At 39.4% G+C, this 14,735-nt stretch overlaps 3 protein-coding genes and 2 non-coding genes across 6 annotated transcripts in view; all 5 read left to right on the top strand.

Annotated features, from left to right (window-relative positions):
- The window catches only part of pik3c2a (phosphatidylinositol-4-phosphate 3-kinase, catalytic subunit type 2 alpha), a 62,833-nt gene extending 59,155 nt beyond the window's left edge, over positions 1–3,678 (top strand). For both annotated transcript variants that reach the window (XM_034149297.1, XM_034149298.1), the window contains exons 32-33: positions 239–364; positions 1,711–3,678. In XM_034149297.1, the coding sequence (XP_034005188.1) occupies positions 239–364; positions 1,711–1,893 (309 nt within the window). In that variant the 3' untranslated portion in view covers positions 1,894–3,678. The remainder of the gene's footprint in view (positions 1–238; positions 365–1,710) is intronic.
- Positions 3,679–5,512: 1,834 nt separating this feature from the next.
- rps13 (ribosomal protein S13) lies at positions 5,513–8,740 on the top strand. The gene is made up of 6 exons (XM_034149296.1): positions 5,513–5,617; positions 6,145–6,193; positions 6,280–6,358; positions 7,381–7,550; positions 8,024–8,124; positions 8,668–8,740. The coding sequence occupies exons 1-6, from the start codon at positions 5,595–5,597 to the stop codon at positions 8,699–8,701; spliced, it is 456 nt and encodes a 151-aa protein (XP_034005187.1). The 5' UTR covers positions 5,513–5,594; the 3' UTR covers positions 8,702–8,740.
- Positions 6,925–7,052, top strand: LOC117497342. Its single transcript, XR_004557370.1, has one exon. It is a non-coding gene; the product is annotated as a small nucleolar RNA SNORA19 (small nucleolar RNA).
- LOC117497343 lies at positions 8,255–8,382 on the top strand. Its single transcript, XR_004557371.1, has one exon. It is a non-coding gene; the product is annotated as a small nucleolar RNA SNORA19 (small nucleolar RNA).
- A 764-nt stretch (positions 8,741–9,504) lies between the features above and the next one.
- Positions 9,505–14,091, top strand: ppp1r15b (protein phosphatase 1, regulatory subunit 15B). Its single transcript, XM_034149196.1, has 3 exons — positions 9,505–9,926; positions 11,003–12,261; positions 13,148–14,091. Exons 1-3 carry the CDS (start codon positions 9,725–9,727, stop codon positions 13,355–13,357), a joined length of 1,671 nt encoding a protein of 556 aa, XP_034005087.1. The 5' UTR covers positions 9,505–9,724; the 3' UTR covers positions 13,358–14,091.
- The last annotated feature ends 644 nt before the right edge of the window (positions 14,092–14,735 follow it).

Below are 14,735 nucleotides of genomic sequence, written 5' to 3'. Positions count from 1 at the left end.
CTCAACGGCGTCTTTCTGACAGGTTGCCCATCACTGTCACTCTAGAGGAGGCGCCGTGGGAATTGTAGTCTTTTATAGTGTGTTGACTACAGACGTCACAATTAGGTGGCCTTTCTTATAAAAACTAAAAACTGGCTCTAACAAATACAGATGCTCAAAAACTGCTTTGACAGGCAGTTGTCTTGTTTTGTGTTTATCTACCTGTTGTCCTTATATGAATCTCTCTGCTTGCCTTCAGGTCTCTGAGGATGGAACAGATCCCAACCCTTATGTGAAAACCTACCTGCTTCCAGATCCACACAAGACCTCCAAACGCAAGACAAAGATCTCGAGGAAAACCAGGAACCCTACTTTCAATGAGATGGTTAGGAAATACTCAAATACATTTTGTCTCCATTTTTATACTTGATGTTATATTCCTAAACTCAAGAACCATGGTTTTGATTTTCTAAATGTAAGCATAATGCAGGGAGATCTTTCTTTTGATAAGTAGATTCTGTTAACGGAGGATGCATTGAGTTACATTATAAAACGTTTGAGCTTTATTCTATAAAAATGAATACAGGGTGAAGGTAAATTATAACATTATCTTGATGTGTTGAGACGTCATTTTGTTTGTCTTCCAAACACTAGCTCTAAGAAGCTTAAAAACATAATTAAAACTACAAGTTCAACTACAACATATTTAAAAATAAAAACAATCATTTATTTCCCATTAATTAATGTATTATTTATTTGTTTATTCCACGCATGGCAGTTATTTTAAAACAAAAGATGTACACTTTACAAAACTAGTACTTTTTTTTTAATAGCGCATGGTGGAAAGGAGCAGGGAGAAAGAAATCTTATTTTACCTGCCCCTTCTTAAAAAATTAAATTAAATAAAAAAATTAAATTAAATAAAAAAGTCAAATAAAAGCAATATTCTTTCAGTCACAGTTGCTTACAAATACTGAAACATAAAACCAGAATAAATCATTTATAATAATAAATTATTGTAATTTTTTCTGCAAATAACCACTATTCAATCAGGAGAGACGGTTTTGATGTAAGAATACATATTTATTGCAGAGATACACAAATTAATGTAATGGTGATTTTGGCGATTAGGCCCCGTTGTGCAGGAAGTATCATTCGGGAGGGGAGAACCGATCCGATGAAATCCCCCGGGGTCTAGACACTAGTGGTGGTGAATGGATAGTTGGGTCGGTCTGAAGGGGAGGGGTTTAGCTTGACCCTGTATTCAGAGGGACGGGAGGTGAAAAGGGGTGGAGGAGGGTTGCATCGAGTCACCTGGAATGACAGCTGTCAGAGGGGGGGGAGCAAACTTAAAAGGTTTGGCAGAGCGCTATGATAGGCTCTTGGGAATAGAGCGAAGTGATTGGTTAAGCTGAAGAGTGACGCCCCTGATCACTTATTGAGAGGAGAGAGAGATGAGTTTTTAGTCTGCGCCGGAAGATGTGTAAGCTTTCTGCTGTCCTGATGTCAATGGGGAGTTCATTCCACCATTTTGGAGCCAGGATAGCAAACCCACGTGTTTTTGCTGATGGGAACTTGGGTCCCCCTCGCAGTGAAGGTGCAGCGAGCCGTTTGGCTGATGCAGAGCGGAGTGCACGTGCTGGGGTGTATGGTTTAACCAACATGAACCCAAATAAGAACTCCATGCCTATCAGGACACTTTACTCACTTCCCCCTCCTCTTCCTCCACAGTTGGTGTACAGCGGCTACAGCAAGGAGACCCTGGGTCTGCGGGAGCTCCAGCTGAGCGTGCTGAGTGCCGAGTCGTTGCGAGAGAACTACTTCCTGGGCGGCATCACGCTCAGACTCAAAGACTTTGACCTCAGCAAGGAGACGGTCAAGTGGTACAAACTCACGGCCGTCCCGTACTTCTGAAACCTGCCTGCGCCGGAGCGGGGAACGACTCTGTGTCTGCAGGAGAAAATAAAACTGCGTTCACTTCATATGGGAACGGCGGCAGATGCAGCCTTACCTGAAAATACTAGTCACTGTATTTAATGGTTCATGAAAATACTACTTGGTGGATGGACATACTATTTTTCTGACATAATCAGATTTAAGGTATAAGCAGTGATATTTGTTTTAAACCTAACAAACCAAATGGACTGTTTGTTAATACATCATGGCAGGCTACAGCGCGCTTGTTGCTTAAAACCATGCATCACTATGTACATACTGATCAGTCACAACCTGGTTCTAAAGAATTTCATCAAGGTGGCTCCCACCAAGTTATTGCTTATAATAATGATGATGTTCCTATAGTGGTTATTCCCATATGACATGAATGCAGACTCCTCCCGACGCACCCTAAGAAGGCGAGCGTTTCACAAACCCTCAAAGTGGAGCCTGCTCTCCTCTCTTCCCATCTTTAACTAAACAAGATTGTTTCTGTGACAAACAATCTTCACTTATTGTGTCTCTCTTTTTCCTAAACTATAACAAAGAGCTGTAATGTTTTGTACATTTTGATATTAGAGGACCAAAATGGCTTACTTTCAGAAGAGTATATATAGATTGACACGTTTATTTTTTAAGGAATAGAAAGGGGGCTCATTTTTACATTTTCCTTGTTAATTTTCTACATAGACAAATAGGAGGCGTCAGGGTTTCCTGCTTTGCAGCAGACACTTCTGGGTAGAGTAGTCCAACACATCAGATTCCAGGAAATCAACAGTGACCTTATGATTCCCCACGAAAGTGCCAAAAGTAACGAGAAGGACGGCGAATCAAACCACTCTCCGAGGAGGAACAGGGTGCCTTCGTTTGTGCTCACAATCCCTTTTTAATACTCAACTTGGCCTTATTGCTAAATATATTTTAATTACCATGAGATGTGTCCTTATTAAAAGTTATAGCAGTAGTTCTGCCAGAGCAGGTCTGAAGGTTTTTGTAATTGTGGGCTTCCACTAAACGCACACTACCAGGTCTTTCTCTCGTGTTCTTACTTGACTATTTTCACACAGCACACCAAAAGGGGAATTTGTTTCATAAGCTTTGGATCACGCTCTGGATGAAGAGACAATGGTTGCTTGATGACGCTGATCAAAAGTCAGTTCTGTGTTTCCTTCAGGTGGTTCGAAACCATAATTCAGACTTTTCAAAACGCAGTTTAGGGACTGAGTTCAAACTGGAGTCTGGACAGGAGGCAGTCTGAGGCTGCGATACCACACTGTCGTGTAATGACGCCATTACAAGTAACTTGTTTATAACTGCCAGTGAAGTCCAGATCCACGTTTATATGATATTTAAGTTAAAGAACACTCTGAATTTTGAGGACATTTCGAGCAAACCTTTCTCAGATCATTGCTGAAAAGGCAACTTTGACTTAAAACATCTTCACAAAAAGGGAACAAGTTTCTGAGCATTAGCTGCTTCCTCTCGCTAACTACAAATCTAAAGTTGTTATTAATGTTTAATAAAGAAATGAAATGTATCTGAAAAGATGAGATATTCAAGACAACTATGATCTAAGAGCATCACTCACGCTATGATATTAGTGACTTGATCCACTCTTTTAGTGACTGTACAAAGAAAGCAAGCAGAGTTTGTATTAACATGGCCAGTTATTTATTATTAATTGGTGACCTGTAACCCGAATGGATCAGTGTGTACTGTAATCCCTCTTTCCTGAAGCAAATTAAATGTTTTTTGAACAAATTTCATGCGACTCCTTGTTTGTTGTATAAAGTTGCACAATATTGACGTATCTAGCCATGTTTTCCAGTGTCTCGTTATTATTATTTTGACAGTAGAGTCAAATTGTTACAAAGATTAAACAGGATTTACTATAACCTGAATTATTTACATCTTCACATTTTGGGGAGGGATATTTATTGAATACAGGGGCCTATTTAATGGCATCCAACCAGAGCAAATACAAATGGATCTACATTGAAATGTGTAACAAAAATTTGTTTTAAAAAATCTGAAAATCAGCATGACTTCATGACAATGTAAAATGAGCAGTTTGATCAACATTCAATGAGAAAATAAGTTGTAGTTTGCTCAACAGCACAATAACAAAGAAACATTATACACCCAGTTTGGGGATACATACATTACATCATAACAAATAAAATCAGACATTTACATTATAATATTTACACATATATTAAGAGTCTTCAACCCTTTAACAGCCAGCGCCACCATTTGGTAGAGCACATTTTGTGTCTTGATATCTTGTTGAAAAAAAAACTCCATCTGATTCAGCCAGCTCTATCCTTTGGTTGACATGTTATGCACAAAACAACCTCTAGATGTCACTGTGGTTCGAACAGAAAGCCCTTCAGCTAGCTTCCACTGAGAAAGTTGGCATGCTAAAAAAATCACTGCTGAAGAAATCACTCTTTTTGGTCAACTTTTGTAAGGTAACCATATCATTTTTGACATATGTTAGTGTCAGGGCACTTACTGAACATAATTAGATAACTTGATGCACAAAAAAAGTTTTAACAAGGGTGTATTTATTCTTTTGAAAATATGCTCAACCAACCGGTCGAATTGGCCTTTTATGGTAAACTAGCAATATTACTTTTTCAGAGTTTCAGAGCATTTTTCCAATAAAATATGGTAATCATGGTACTATTACTAAATCTAGTACTGCCTTGTGAGTCTCAGAGTGAAAGAGTGATAATAATTTATATATTTTATATATATATATAATGCATGGCATTCAGCCCAAAGTTGCACACAGATGAGCAAGTTAGGCCAACACAGGATATAGACATTTTCTGTTAGGCCAGTGGTTTCTTGTTAGGCCAATTCAGCATATACAGTAAGGTGAGCAAGTCTTTTTTTTATTATGAAAAACACTTAACATTACTTTTTTACAATTATAATGTATTATCTTTTATGAATATATCTGGTTGTATATATTTCTCATCTTCCATAAAAGAACAAAAATGTATTTCAGTTTGTGTTTTATTTGAGTTTGATGCATACAAATACTGTATATGATGATTGTTGAAAATGCACTTTTACCATAGAAGGCCAGCTCGACCAGTTGGTAGAGGCTCATAAAAACAAAACTGTGTGGTCAGTCAAAAATTGTTTGTGGTTATTTGTGTCCCATTTGATTAAAAAAATGCAAACAAATAATTTTTCCATAGCTTTTTTCTTGGTCTGGTAGTTAAAGGGTTAAGGATTTTGAGTTTTTAGTGTGCTGAGAAGATAAAACGTTTTAAGATGTTCTGATTTTGTTCTGAAATGTATCTTTTTCGTTAATGTTATATAGGCTACGACTATAATAACATGACCTTGTAGTCAGTGGTGGAATGTTTTTTATGTTGATTTACTTTAGTACTACACTTCGGTAACATTTCCACGTGTCCTCCACTACATTTAGAAGCCAATATTGTTATTTTGTAAATGTGCCTTCAAAACATTATTTATTTGTTATTTTACTTGCGGTATTTCAATGTATTTGTATGCTATTACTGTGTATTTGTAGTTAATAACAATTTCTAACTCTTGAATGCGTCAAGAAAGCTTTTGTCTGCGTCATTGCGTCACGTCCGGCGCAAGTGCAAAATACCGTCTTCTGTCGCGTGTGCGGCCTCTCTTCCTCAACCGCCATCATGGGTCGCATGCACGCTCCCGGGTGAGCTCTCTTTTTATCATATAAAGTGAGAATATTGTGTCTACAGATCGATTTTTACGGCACGATAGAGTTTGTAAACGTGTTATGGATGTACGAGGAGCAAATTGAGCTCTTTAATCCAGCTTTGAGACGAGGAAATAACTTACATTTTCGCACGCTCACATCGACATCCTTCTCCGGCTAGCTGTTAGCATGTTAGCATTAGCTAACAGCAAAGCCAGCTAACAACGATGTTGCTGTTTTAGCCTTTAGTTAGGCAGTAAGAGAAGTCGCATTAACAGCACAAATGCACAATTTCCTCATGTAATTGAAGAATAAATTAAACCCTTGTATTAAAAGCACTTGACGTCCAGATTTAGATGAGTTATCTCCGACACGAGTTTAAAGCTAATGTTAGCACAGCCCTCACCCTTCAATAGCTCCCCAGGTGCAGATAGAAACTAGAGTTGTTGTCCTTTAACGCTTTTATTCATGCCTGTAATGTTTGCTTTCATGTCTAACTAGTCGCTTGTCTTTCTCTCCTACAGAAAGGGCTTGTCCCAGTCAGCTCTGCCTTACAGGCGCAGTGTGCCCACTGTAAGTATACAGACATTATATTGGAGGATCTTAATGTTTCTGAGCCGATTTGATCAATTTATAAATCATTTAATTATTTCTCGCAGTGGCTGAAACTCACATCTGATGATGTCAAAGATCAGATCTTCAAGCTGGCCAAAAAGGGCCTGACCCCCTCTCAGATTGGTAAGTTTCTATCAGGCTCGAGGTCTAGAAAATGTATTTTTATATTCTTGTAAATGCTCTTGCTAGACATGAAAACACATATTGCTTGATCGAGTTTCCGACCGGCAACTTTAACGTTACTTGGTCTGCATGCTGCAGTTATCCTCACTCGTGAAACAGTACACATGGGTGTAACAATTAGAATCCTTTATTTAAACTGTCAGCACGTTTTTATTTGGGGATATCGGGCCATGGTGTAACCCCTGTCCGTGCACATTTTGTGAGTTTCACCCAATAGTCAAAATCAATTAGGTTAGACAAAGCTAATGATAATATGTGTTTTTATATTGTGGCTTGCCTTTTTGTAATGTGTGCTGTGCAATTAATATATCTTTAGAGGACCAAGGTGCACCTTTGCTGTATAACTTTACATTATCACTTATCAAGGGTGAAGAGAGAAAGTTGGGTAACTATCTCACCCAAATCAAGACATGCCATATATATTTTTCTAGGAGACTTTATAACCATCTGACTTGTGGGACATCCCATTACATTGTGATACTCCTGTTCTTTATATGAATGTAAAGATGCACAAATCATTGTCCTGCTCTCTCTTTTTTGAGAGTTGTGATATTTCTGTTGTGCTAGAGAAAATGGAGGTAAATTAACAGTAGTGGCTACTTGTGCCACTACTGCCAGTCCCCTCTATACATATATAAGTACTGCTGTACATTAAAGTTATTTGTTTTGAAGAACTTCTCACTGTTTGAACAAAAAATATTATCTCACCTTGCTGAGGACTTTAATCTGTTTAGGTTTGATTTTATTTTAGCAAGGCACCAGCTACATTTTATTGTTATAATCTGTAAACATTTTTACAGCTGCCTAAATTCAGATGGAGAAGTCAGATGATCCTCCCAAGTTTTGCTTTTGCCTAATTGTGTGATTCCATCTGTTCTCAGAGGCCTGACAAAGCTTTAAGCAAACGGTCTGTCAGCAACACACGGTGTCTAAGTTTAAAGCGTGTTTCTTGTCTTGTCCAGGTGTTATTCTGAGGGATTCCCATGGTGTTGCCCAGGTGCGTTTCGTCACCGGAAACAAGATTCTGAGGATCCTCAAGACCAAAGGTCTGGCCCCTGATCTGCCCGAGGATCTCTACCACCTTATCAAGAAGGCTGTGGCCATCAGGAAGCATCTGGAGAGGAACAGAAAGGTATAAAAAGAACTAGGCCCAGGACAGGTTTTAGAGTGGCATTTGTTGTACTTTGCTGCCGTTACCCTGAGGCTTAGAAAGTCAGTGTTTTATCACTCTATGTAACATCGTCTAAGTGCTTTGGATGTACACCCCTAGCATACAAGTGATGCTCTTGAGTGAGCAGGCCACAAAATAACTTGTGATATATTCTGATCTGTAATATACACCTGCCTCTTAATGTTTTGCACAACTTGCATAAGCAGGCTGTTCTGACTGTATTCAAATGTAATTGACATTGTGATTCAATTCTTTTTTTTTTGTGAAATTCAGCACTAGGCTTTAACATATAGTGCTTAACGAATAAGATGCAAAGAAACCTGCATCATCAGTGAATGTGCTCTTGCTATAGGCAGTAAAATGGCTCGAGTTGGGTGTATGTACATTTAAAAGGTTTGTTGCACTTCACACTCATTTTGTTATTATTCTTGCAGGACAAGGATGCCAAGTTCCGCCTGATTCTCACCGAGAGCAGGATTCACAGGCTGGCCCGTTACTACAAGACCAAGAGAGTACTGGCCCCCAACTGGAAGTAGTACGTATTGGTTCTGCTTTGGGAAGCTTTCCTTTTTGATTTGAAAAGTCAATTAAATATTTGTTATGACATGGTAAACTCAATAATGTCTTAGACATTTTTACAACATGGTCTGTTTAAACATGATAAGATGCACAAATCATTGTCCTGCTCTTCTCTTTTTAGAGTAATGATATTTCTTTTGTGCTAGAAAAAAATGGAGGTAAATTAACAGTACTGGCTACATGTGCCACTACTGCCAGTCCCCTTCACACAATCCAATTAGATATTTTATTTGTGTTCTCTACGATGTTCAATAATGTTTTAGGCAATGGATTACCGGCCATTTTGTAGATCAAGTGTTTTAGGTTCATATACTTCAATATCTGGAGTGGCATTGTTTATAATAACAATAAAAAGGGTAGAAACGTACACATGACCAGATGTTTGTCACTATTTAGACCAGTAGTACCTTTTTCTCCCTTCATGAGATGCATGTTAAAAATAAACTGATAGCCATTTTGAGTGGCTCCCTCTAATGGTATGTTTTCTTTCTGTTTACAGCGAGTCCTCAACAGCTTCTGCTCTGGTGGCATAAACGCTACACATTTTGGATAATAAAGAGTTAAATTGGAAATTGCTCTCCTGTCTTTTGTTGGTTACTGTTTCACAGAACTTGTTTGAATACATTTTCAATCTATGACTTTACTGAGTATATAAAATACACTATATTGATCCCAAATTAGGATTTTTTTTTTTCTTCTCGTTGCAGCATGTAAAACAAAGTATTGCCCATTAGGGGGGGGGGGGGGGGGGAAGAGTAGAACATAAACAATGCAATATAAACATCTCAAAATGGCTGTAAACTATCTGACAAATAACACACTATTGAAGGGATATGTTCTATAAATTGAGATACAGATGGATATAGATTTGTTAGTAAATTAACAAACCCTAACCCAGTCACTGCTCCTAACACTAGGATGGGTCAAATGCAGAGAAACCGTTTTGTTACTAGTACCTGTATTATGTAATGACAATGAAAGTAAATAAAAAAAATGTTTGCAGACATTCCCTTATGGGGAAAGTAAAACAAAAATCGAAATCCTCCTCCCCAGGATATTTTTACTGTACATGTGTGTTTTTTTTTTTAAACACTCCTATTTCACATCAAGTTTTCACTTTCAGAACATAATTACTATAAAAAGTATTTTCCCAGAAGACTGTTAACATGTATAAAGCGGTTTCCTAATCATGGTGGAATCTACGGGTAATTTCCATGCGTCAATTTACGTAACGCTTGGGAGGAGCTTTGTTACGTGAGGTGCGGTTGGTTTGGGGAGTGACAGCCGTGGTAACCAATCACAGCTGCGCTTGACGTCACGCTGAATATATAAAACTGAGTGGTGTTGCAATCCGTAGACATTCAACTCTACTACAACAACGAAGACAACACAAAACATGGAGAAAATACCTGAGAGTATTTGACGAAGGAAAGCAAAAAAAATGGCACATATTTGCCGGAAGATGAAGCGACAGCATATCGACGCATACCTGTCACTGACAACTACGCGAAATCTCTTGGTTTTTGACGAGGAGTACCAAAATACGTGAGGATTTTATGTCAACATCAACCGTCATGATACAAGGAGAAGTCAAAATGGCTACGACGGTTGGTTCCGAGAAGGGTTCTGAAAGGACAGCGATGGAGAGGTTCGGCTGCGGGGGGATGGCGCTTCTGCCCTGGACTAAACAAATGCTCACCGTGCTCTGGGAACAGCTTCGACTTCTGGTTCAGGTCATATACTACACCTTCATTTCAGGTACGAAAAGAGTATAATAAAAAACGTTCATTTTGGGTCTGGGTGTAGTTTTGTATTCGTTTTAACTACTCCAATTACAGTGTAGTTTGGAACGTTAACCGTTGGGACTTGTTTACGTACATTTAAAAAGTCCAGAAACCGTTGAGTCTATATTTGTACCGTTAAAGATGTGACGTCGCTTAATCATTATTAAACTTCATAATAATCCTAAATAATGCCTTATAAGGTTACATGAAGTGTGTGTTTTGCCTAGTTATCTATTTTCCTGTTAACGTCCTAATCTTCTTACTTGGTCACTTCCAATATACTCTGCAAGATTTAGCTTATTGTATTTTATTTGACATGTTCCATTAAATTGGTCTTGCAACCTAATATTACACTTTTGTTTTGTTTACTCTGTTCTTGCACGTTAAAACTTATTATTTTGTTTTTTTAAATATATATGTCTCGTATATATTTATTTGTGCATTGTTAAAGGAGCCTGGGGCTTTCATTGCCATACATACACTGTAGCTACTGTGCATATGACAATAAAGCCTTTGAATCCTTGGATGTAATAGTCGTCCAATGTTTTTACTTAATCCCATGTTTTTCTCAAAACGTTCCTGGTTTAAGCACTTTGTAAAACTGTTTCGTGATTAAGTCCTTATACAAAAAACTGTAGTTTATTAATATAGTCCAGTTTACTGATTGTACTTTATGATCCTTCCCATGCTACCACTTTTCCCTCTAAATTCCATGTGGTGCTACATAGTGAGTTTTATAAAGTGTTATTGTTATGTTTTAAATTGTTAGTGACTGTTCTTTTGTCAGAATTAACAGTTCAAAAGCAAGTATAATGTTAGATTAAACATTAACTCTAAAATGCCTGCTACAATTAAAGACAGATGACCTTTCCTAAGTGGATTTTCGAAACACATTTATTTTTCAATTGAATCAAAAGACCATTTGAAAAAAATGCAAAGAACAGAAGCATGGGTTTTTAGAGTGAGTGTAATGAACATTAAGGAGATCATAATTTAACTGAATGTAAATTCTACAATTTTTTTAATTTAAATCTGTTTTTCTCTTTCCAGTTTTCCAGATGTTCAGGTTTGAGGTTCACGTTAGAATCACAGACGAGACGGGTCAACACATCCAGCACATGACCACGGCTGCAAACCCAACGGAGTCCTTCCTGTTCTCCTCGCTGTTTGACGGAGACAACGGAGTGATGGTTGGAGGTTCAAATCCCCTCTCCAACTTCTGCGCTGACGTGGGCGACTCCTTTGCCGGGAAATCCACTGCCGAGGCCCTCCTGTCCACCCTGCGCGCCGACGACCTGTGCTGCGGACTAGTGGACGATTTTGTGACGGGCAAAGAAGAGGGCATCTTCCTGGGACACCAATCCAGCTGGAAGATGGGCTTCCCCAGCGACTGGAAGATCTTCGTATCGAGCAGCGACAGCTCCAACGACGGCTGCCACAAAAGTAGCGAGAAAGTCCACAAACGGGACACTTCGGAAGAGGAGAGAACTTTTCACTGGAGTAGCGAGGAAGACCAGAACGTAGTGGAATTTGACAGTGAGGAAAGTAAAGCGCTTTGGGAGTCTCTGTCAAAATCTAGTGACCCTTACAACCCCTTCTTTTTCTCTGCGAGCATTTCAACCAACACAAATATGGGCAGAAGTAAAGGCAAAGCGACGGACAGTGAAGCTGACCACGTGTCAGTGAGCAAGGCCATCTGGGTCAGCCGCTCTGACAGCGAGAGCAGTTGGAGCAGCTGGGCCAGTTCGGACAGTTCGAGTCCCAGCATCGATGAGGAGAACGAAAGACTCTTGGAGTTCTTCAGCAGTCCCAATGACCCCTACAACCCCATGTGCTTCACTGCGTCCACACTCAGCAGCAAATCACCTCCAACCAGCGCAGTCTCCAAACACCAGGCCTCCCCTCCTGCTCCCCCCTCCAAGTCCGATACAGACACTGAGGAGAAAGAGAGCAGCTCCCCTCCTTCAGAGGACGACGAAGAAGATCAGCTGTGGAAAACTCTTTGCCAAAAGGACGACCCGTACCACCCTCTAAACTTCCAGGCCTGCCTCCAGAGCTCCCCGACAACACCGCAGTTTGAAGATACACATCCCCTCGATGTTCACCACACAAAAAATCAATCAACAAAGAAAAATAAATGTGAAAAAACGCCTACAAAAACCAGAGCCAGCAAGCCCTCACTAACAGAGAGGAAGATACAGCATCACTCCCATCCAGACAAGACCGTGGTGCCCTGGAAGAAACCCGGACAAACCCCTCAGTCACCGCCGGAGGAGGAGGAAAGCACGACCAGCAGCACCCAGAAAAAGGTCAATATCTAATAACAATTTAAATATAAACTGCCAGCCTGGATTAGATGAAGTAATAAATAAAACCCCTGCAGTATTTGATGTAAAACTAGTGTACTATGTCTAAACAGAGCATTGAAATCGCCTTAGATACAAGACCAGGTTAAAAATATGTAACGATACCACTTTATTCCATGTTAGTCTGAAAAGCTTTAATTGGAAGAAATAAACCCAGTGTCAAAAATAGTTTTGCAGTTTTACTTAGAAATTCCCTTTGCCTTTAGTTGGACAGCACTATTATCTCCTCCCAGTTTATTGGCTCAATTAGATACAAAGGAGCATGTGATCTGTTATTTAAAATGAGTATGTCATTATCTAAGGAGTGCCTTAGTGCTGACTTTTGCAACCTCTTGTGGTGAGATGAGGGTTAACCCTGCCCGGGATCACTGTGTTAGAATGAGCTGTTGTTTGTTGTTGGTTAGCAACGCTGCTGGTAGTCATGACTAAGCCAGTCATGTGACTCCAGCGAGTCAGCAGAGAGTTATTGGACTCAGTGTTAAGTTTATTTTGAATACTTTGACATTGAACACCCGGTTTCATCAGAGCCAGGAAATAGAGCCTGAGGCAGAGAAACAAGTCACAGTCTGACTGATCACACGCCTCTGTAAACAGTCAGTCAGTGCAGGGAAAGTACGTGGTTTTCACTGAGTAATTTAAGGGGTATTTTCAAATTGGGTTTGACATATTTCAAACTAAGATCTGAGTTGATAAAACACCTACTGAGTGACATTTATCTGAGGTTTAGATACCCCTTCTCTTCATCAGTAGCACGTTACAATCCCTAAAGAAACATAACAAATGTACCAGACTTTATTCAATATTTATCTTCATTTCTTCTGGATTTCAGGTGCAATTTTCTCCTCTGGTCCAAGTCCACGTCATGCGCACCTGGCCCTTTGCTCGCCAGGCGTCTCGCAAAGGACACTGGGAGGAAATGGTGCGAGACAGGGACCGCTTCAAGAGGAGGGTCCAGGAAACCGAGCAGGCCATCGGACACTGCTTCTCCCAGGAACACAGAGAGAAGCTGCGGGCGTATCGGGACGGTGCCTTGAAATAAAATAAAGTCCTGAACACTGAATGTTTTATTTCCTTTTCGGATGAGAACTTGTGATTGGTTGCAATGCAACAGTGATTTTGATTTTAGGCCAATTAGAACAACTTGATGTTAGGCCAACTTCAATGTTCGGTGTCGAGTTGAACAACCTTTTACCTCAGAAGGTTTTTTACATTTTGTGACTGTTGCACTGACTGACACTTTCTCTTATTAAGCTCAGCATTTACGTGTGGAATGTTGTTTTTGTATGCCTTATATACTGACCTAGTAATGTAACCTATTTATGCCCTATGGAGCTTGTTGTTCATTTTTTACAGTTGTTTTTATCCGTTTGTGTTTTTGTATGTTTAAAAAAAGTACAGTGGTGAATCTAGATGCTTAAAGTAGGTGATGGTATCGTAAGAGAGCAGAGTTTTTCAGTACGAAGTGTTTTGTTTAAGCATGATGTTGAAATATGAAGTTCTGGTACGATTCTTGTCTTATCGTTCGAATATTTAATTTGAAGCTTTTGATAATTAAGTTTGGGTTTGTGTTTTCCTGTTTGATGGTCAATAGCACTGAGTGGAGATTTCTATGTTTATTGTTATATTTACTTGAAAGATACAAACACTTTGTCCCATGTGACTCACTCAGCTTCTCATGGTAACATCATGCACTCCGAAATATGTCACAAAAATCATCTGTGGTAAATCTGTCAGTGGGTGCTTTGACAAACCAATAAAATGTGTTACACTGTATCATTGTCTTCCATTTTGAAATGTTTTACAACGTAGCTCGACAAACAGGGAAGAGATTACTATTCAAAACAAAACAACACAGACAGGACTACTTTCCCATCTGCTACTTCCTGCTTTGAGTAAACAGTAAGGTCCCAGAAGTCATGTCAATAACACACTGGGTCACATTCCTCATTGGGTTTTTTTTTTAAAGGAGGAAATGTGTGCAGTAGAGCACGTACCAGCTGTGACAGCACTATTGTAAGGACACATTCTTTGGAAACGCAGCACTTTCTGATAAGGAGATTTGATAACAAAGTAGCATGTGAAGTCAGCACTTTGAGCCTCAGGTCGAACAAACCAGTCTAACCTCACTCAGTTTACACAACACTCAGGGAGTTTAGTCCGTGTCAGCGGGAGGTTTGCAGTGCATCTGAAGCACCTGAAAGGAAACACCTGTGTGTGACATCCACCTGTGGTGAGACTCGGGTTACTGTTCCCTTTTCTGGTTGTTTCTTGTTAAGTTTGATGTATATTAAAGACCTTTTTAGGTATGGGCATTACACATGGGGCGTGGCATTAGTTGAACATTGCTATGACTCTGTCAAAACATAAAAATATAGTCATTGATGCCTTTAAACCATCATTAAAATGTAACCTGGATG

Source organism: Trematomus bernacchii, unplaced genomic scaffold, assembly GCF_902827165.1.
Source record: "Trematomus bernacchii unplaced genomic scaffold, fTreBer1.1, whole genome shotgun sequence".
In the NCBI taxonomy this organism is placed as follows: Eukaryota; Metazoa; Chordata; class Actinopteri; order Perciformes; family Nototheniidae; genus Trematomus; species Trematomus bernacchii.
The sequence above is the reverse complement of the archived record's forward strand: the minus strand, read 5'-3'. Positions and strand labels throughout refer to the sequence as shown.

What these genes read in the sequence shown, in the direction of transcription:
- ppp1r15b (XM_034149196.1), top strand. Translation starts at nt 9,725, where the DNA reads ATGTCAACATCAACCGTCATGATACAAGGAGAAGTCAAAATGGCTACG. An exon ending in ATACTACACCTTCATTTCAG is followed by an intron (nt 9,927 to 11,002) that starts GTACGAAAAGAG and finishes TTCTCTTTCCAG; the next exon opens with TTTTCCAGATGTTCAGGTTT. An exon ending in CCAGCAGCACCCAGAAAAAG is followed by an intron (nt 12,262 to 13,147) that starts GTCAATATCTAA and finishes TCTGGATTTCAG; the next exon opens with GTGCAATTTTCTCCTCTGGT.
- rps13 (XM_034149296.1), top strand. Translation starts at nt 5,595, where the DNA reads ATGGGTCGCATGCACGCTCCCGG. An exon ending in ACAGGCGCAGTGTGCCCACT is followed by an intron (nt 6,194 to 6,279) that starts GTAAGTATACAG and finishes TATTTCTCGCAG; the next exon opens with TGGCTGAAACTCACATCTGA. An exon ending in CTGGCCCCCAACTGGAAGTA is followed by an intron (nt 8,125 to 8,667) that starts GTACGTATTGGT and finishes TTCTGTTTACAG; the next exon opens with CGAGTCCTCAACAGCTTCTG.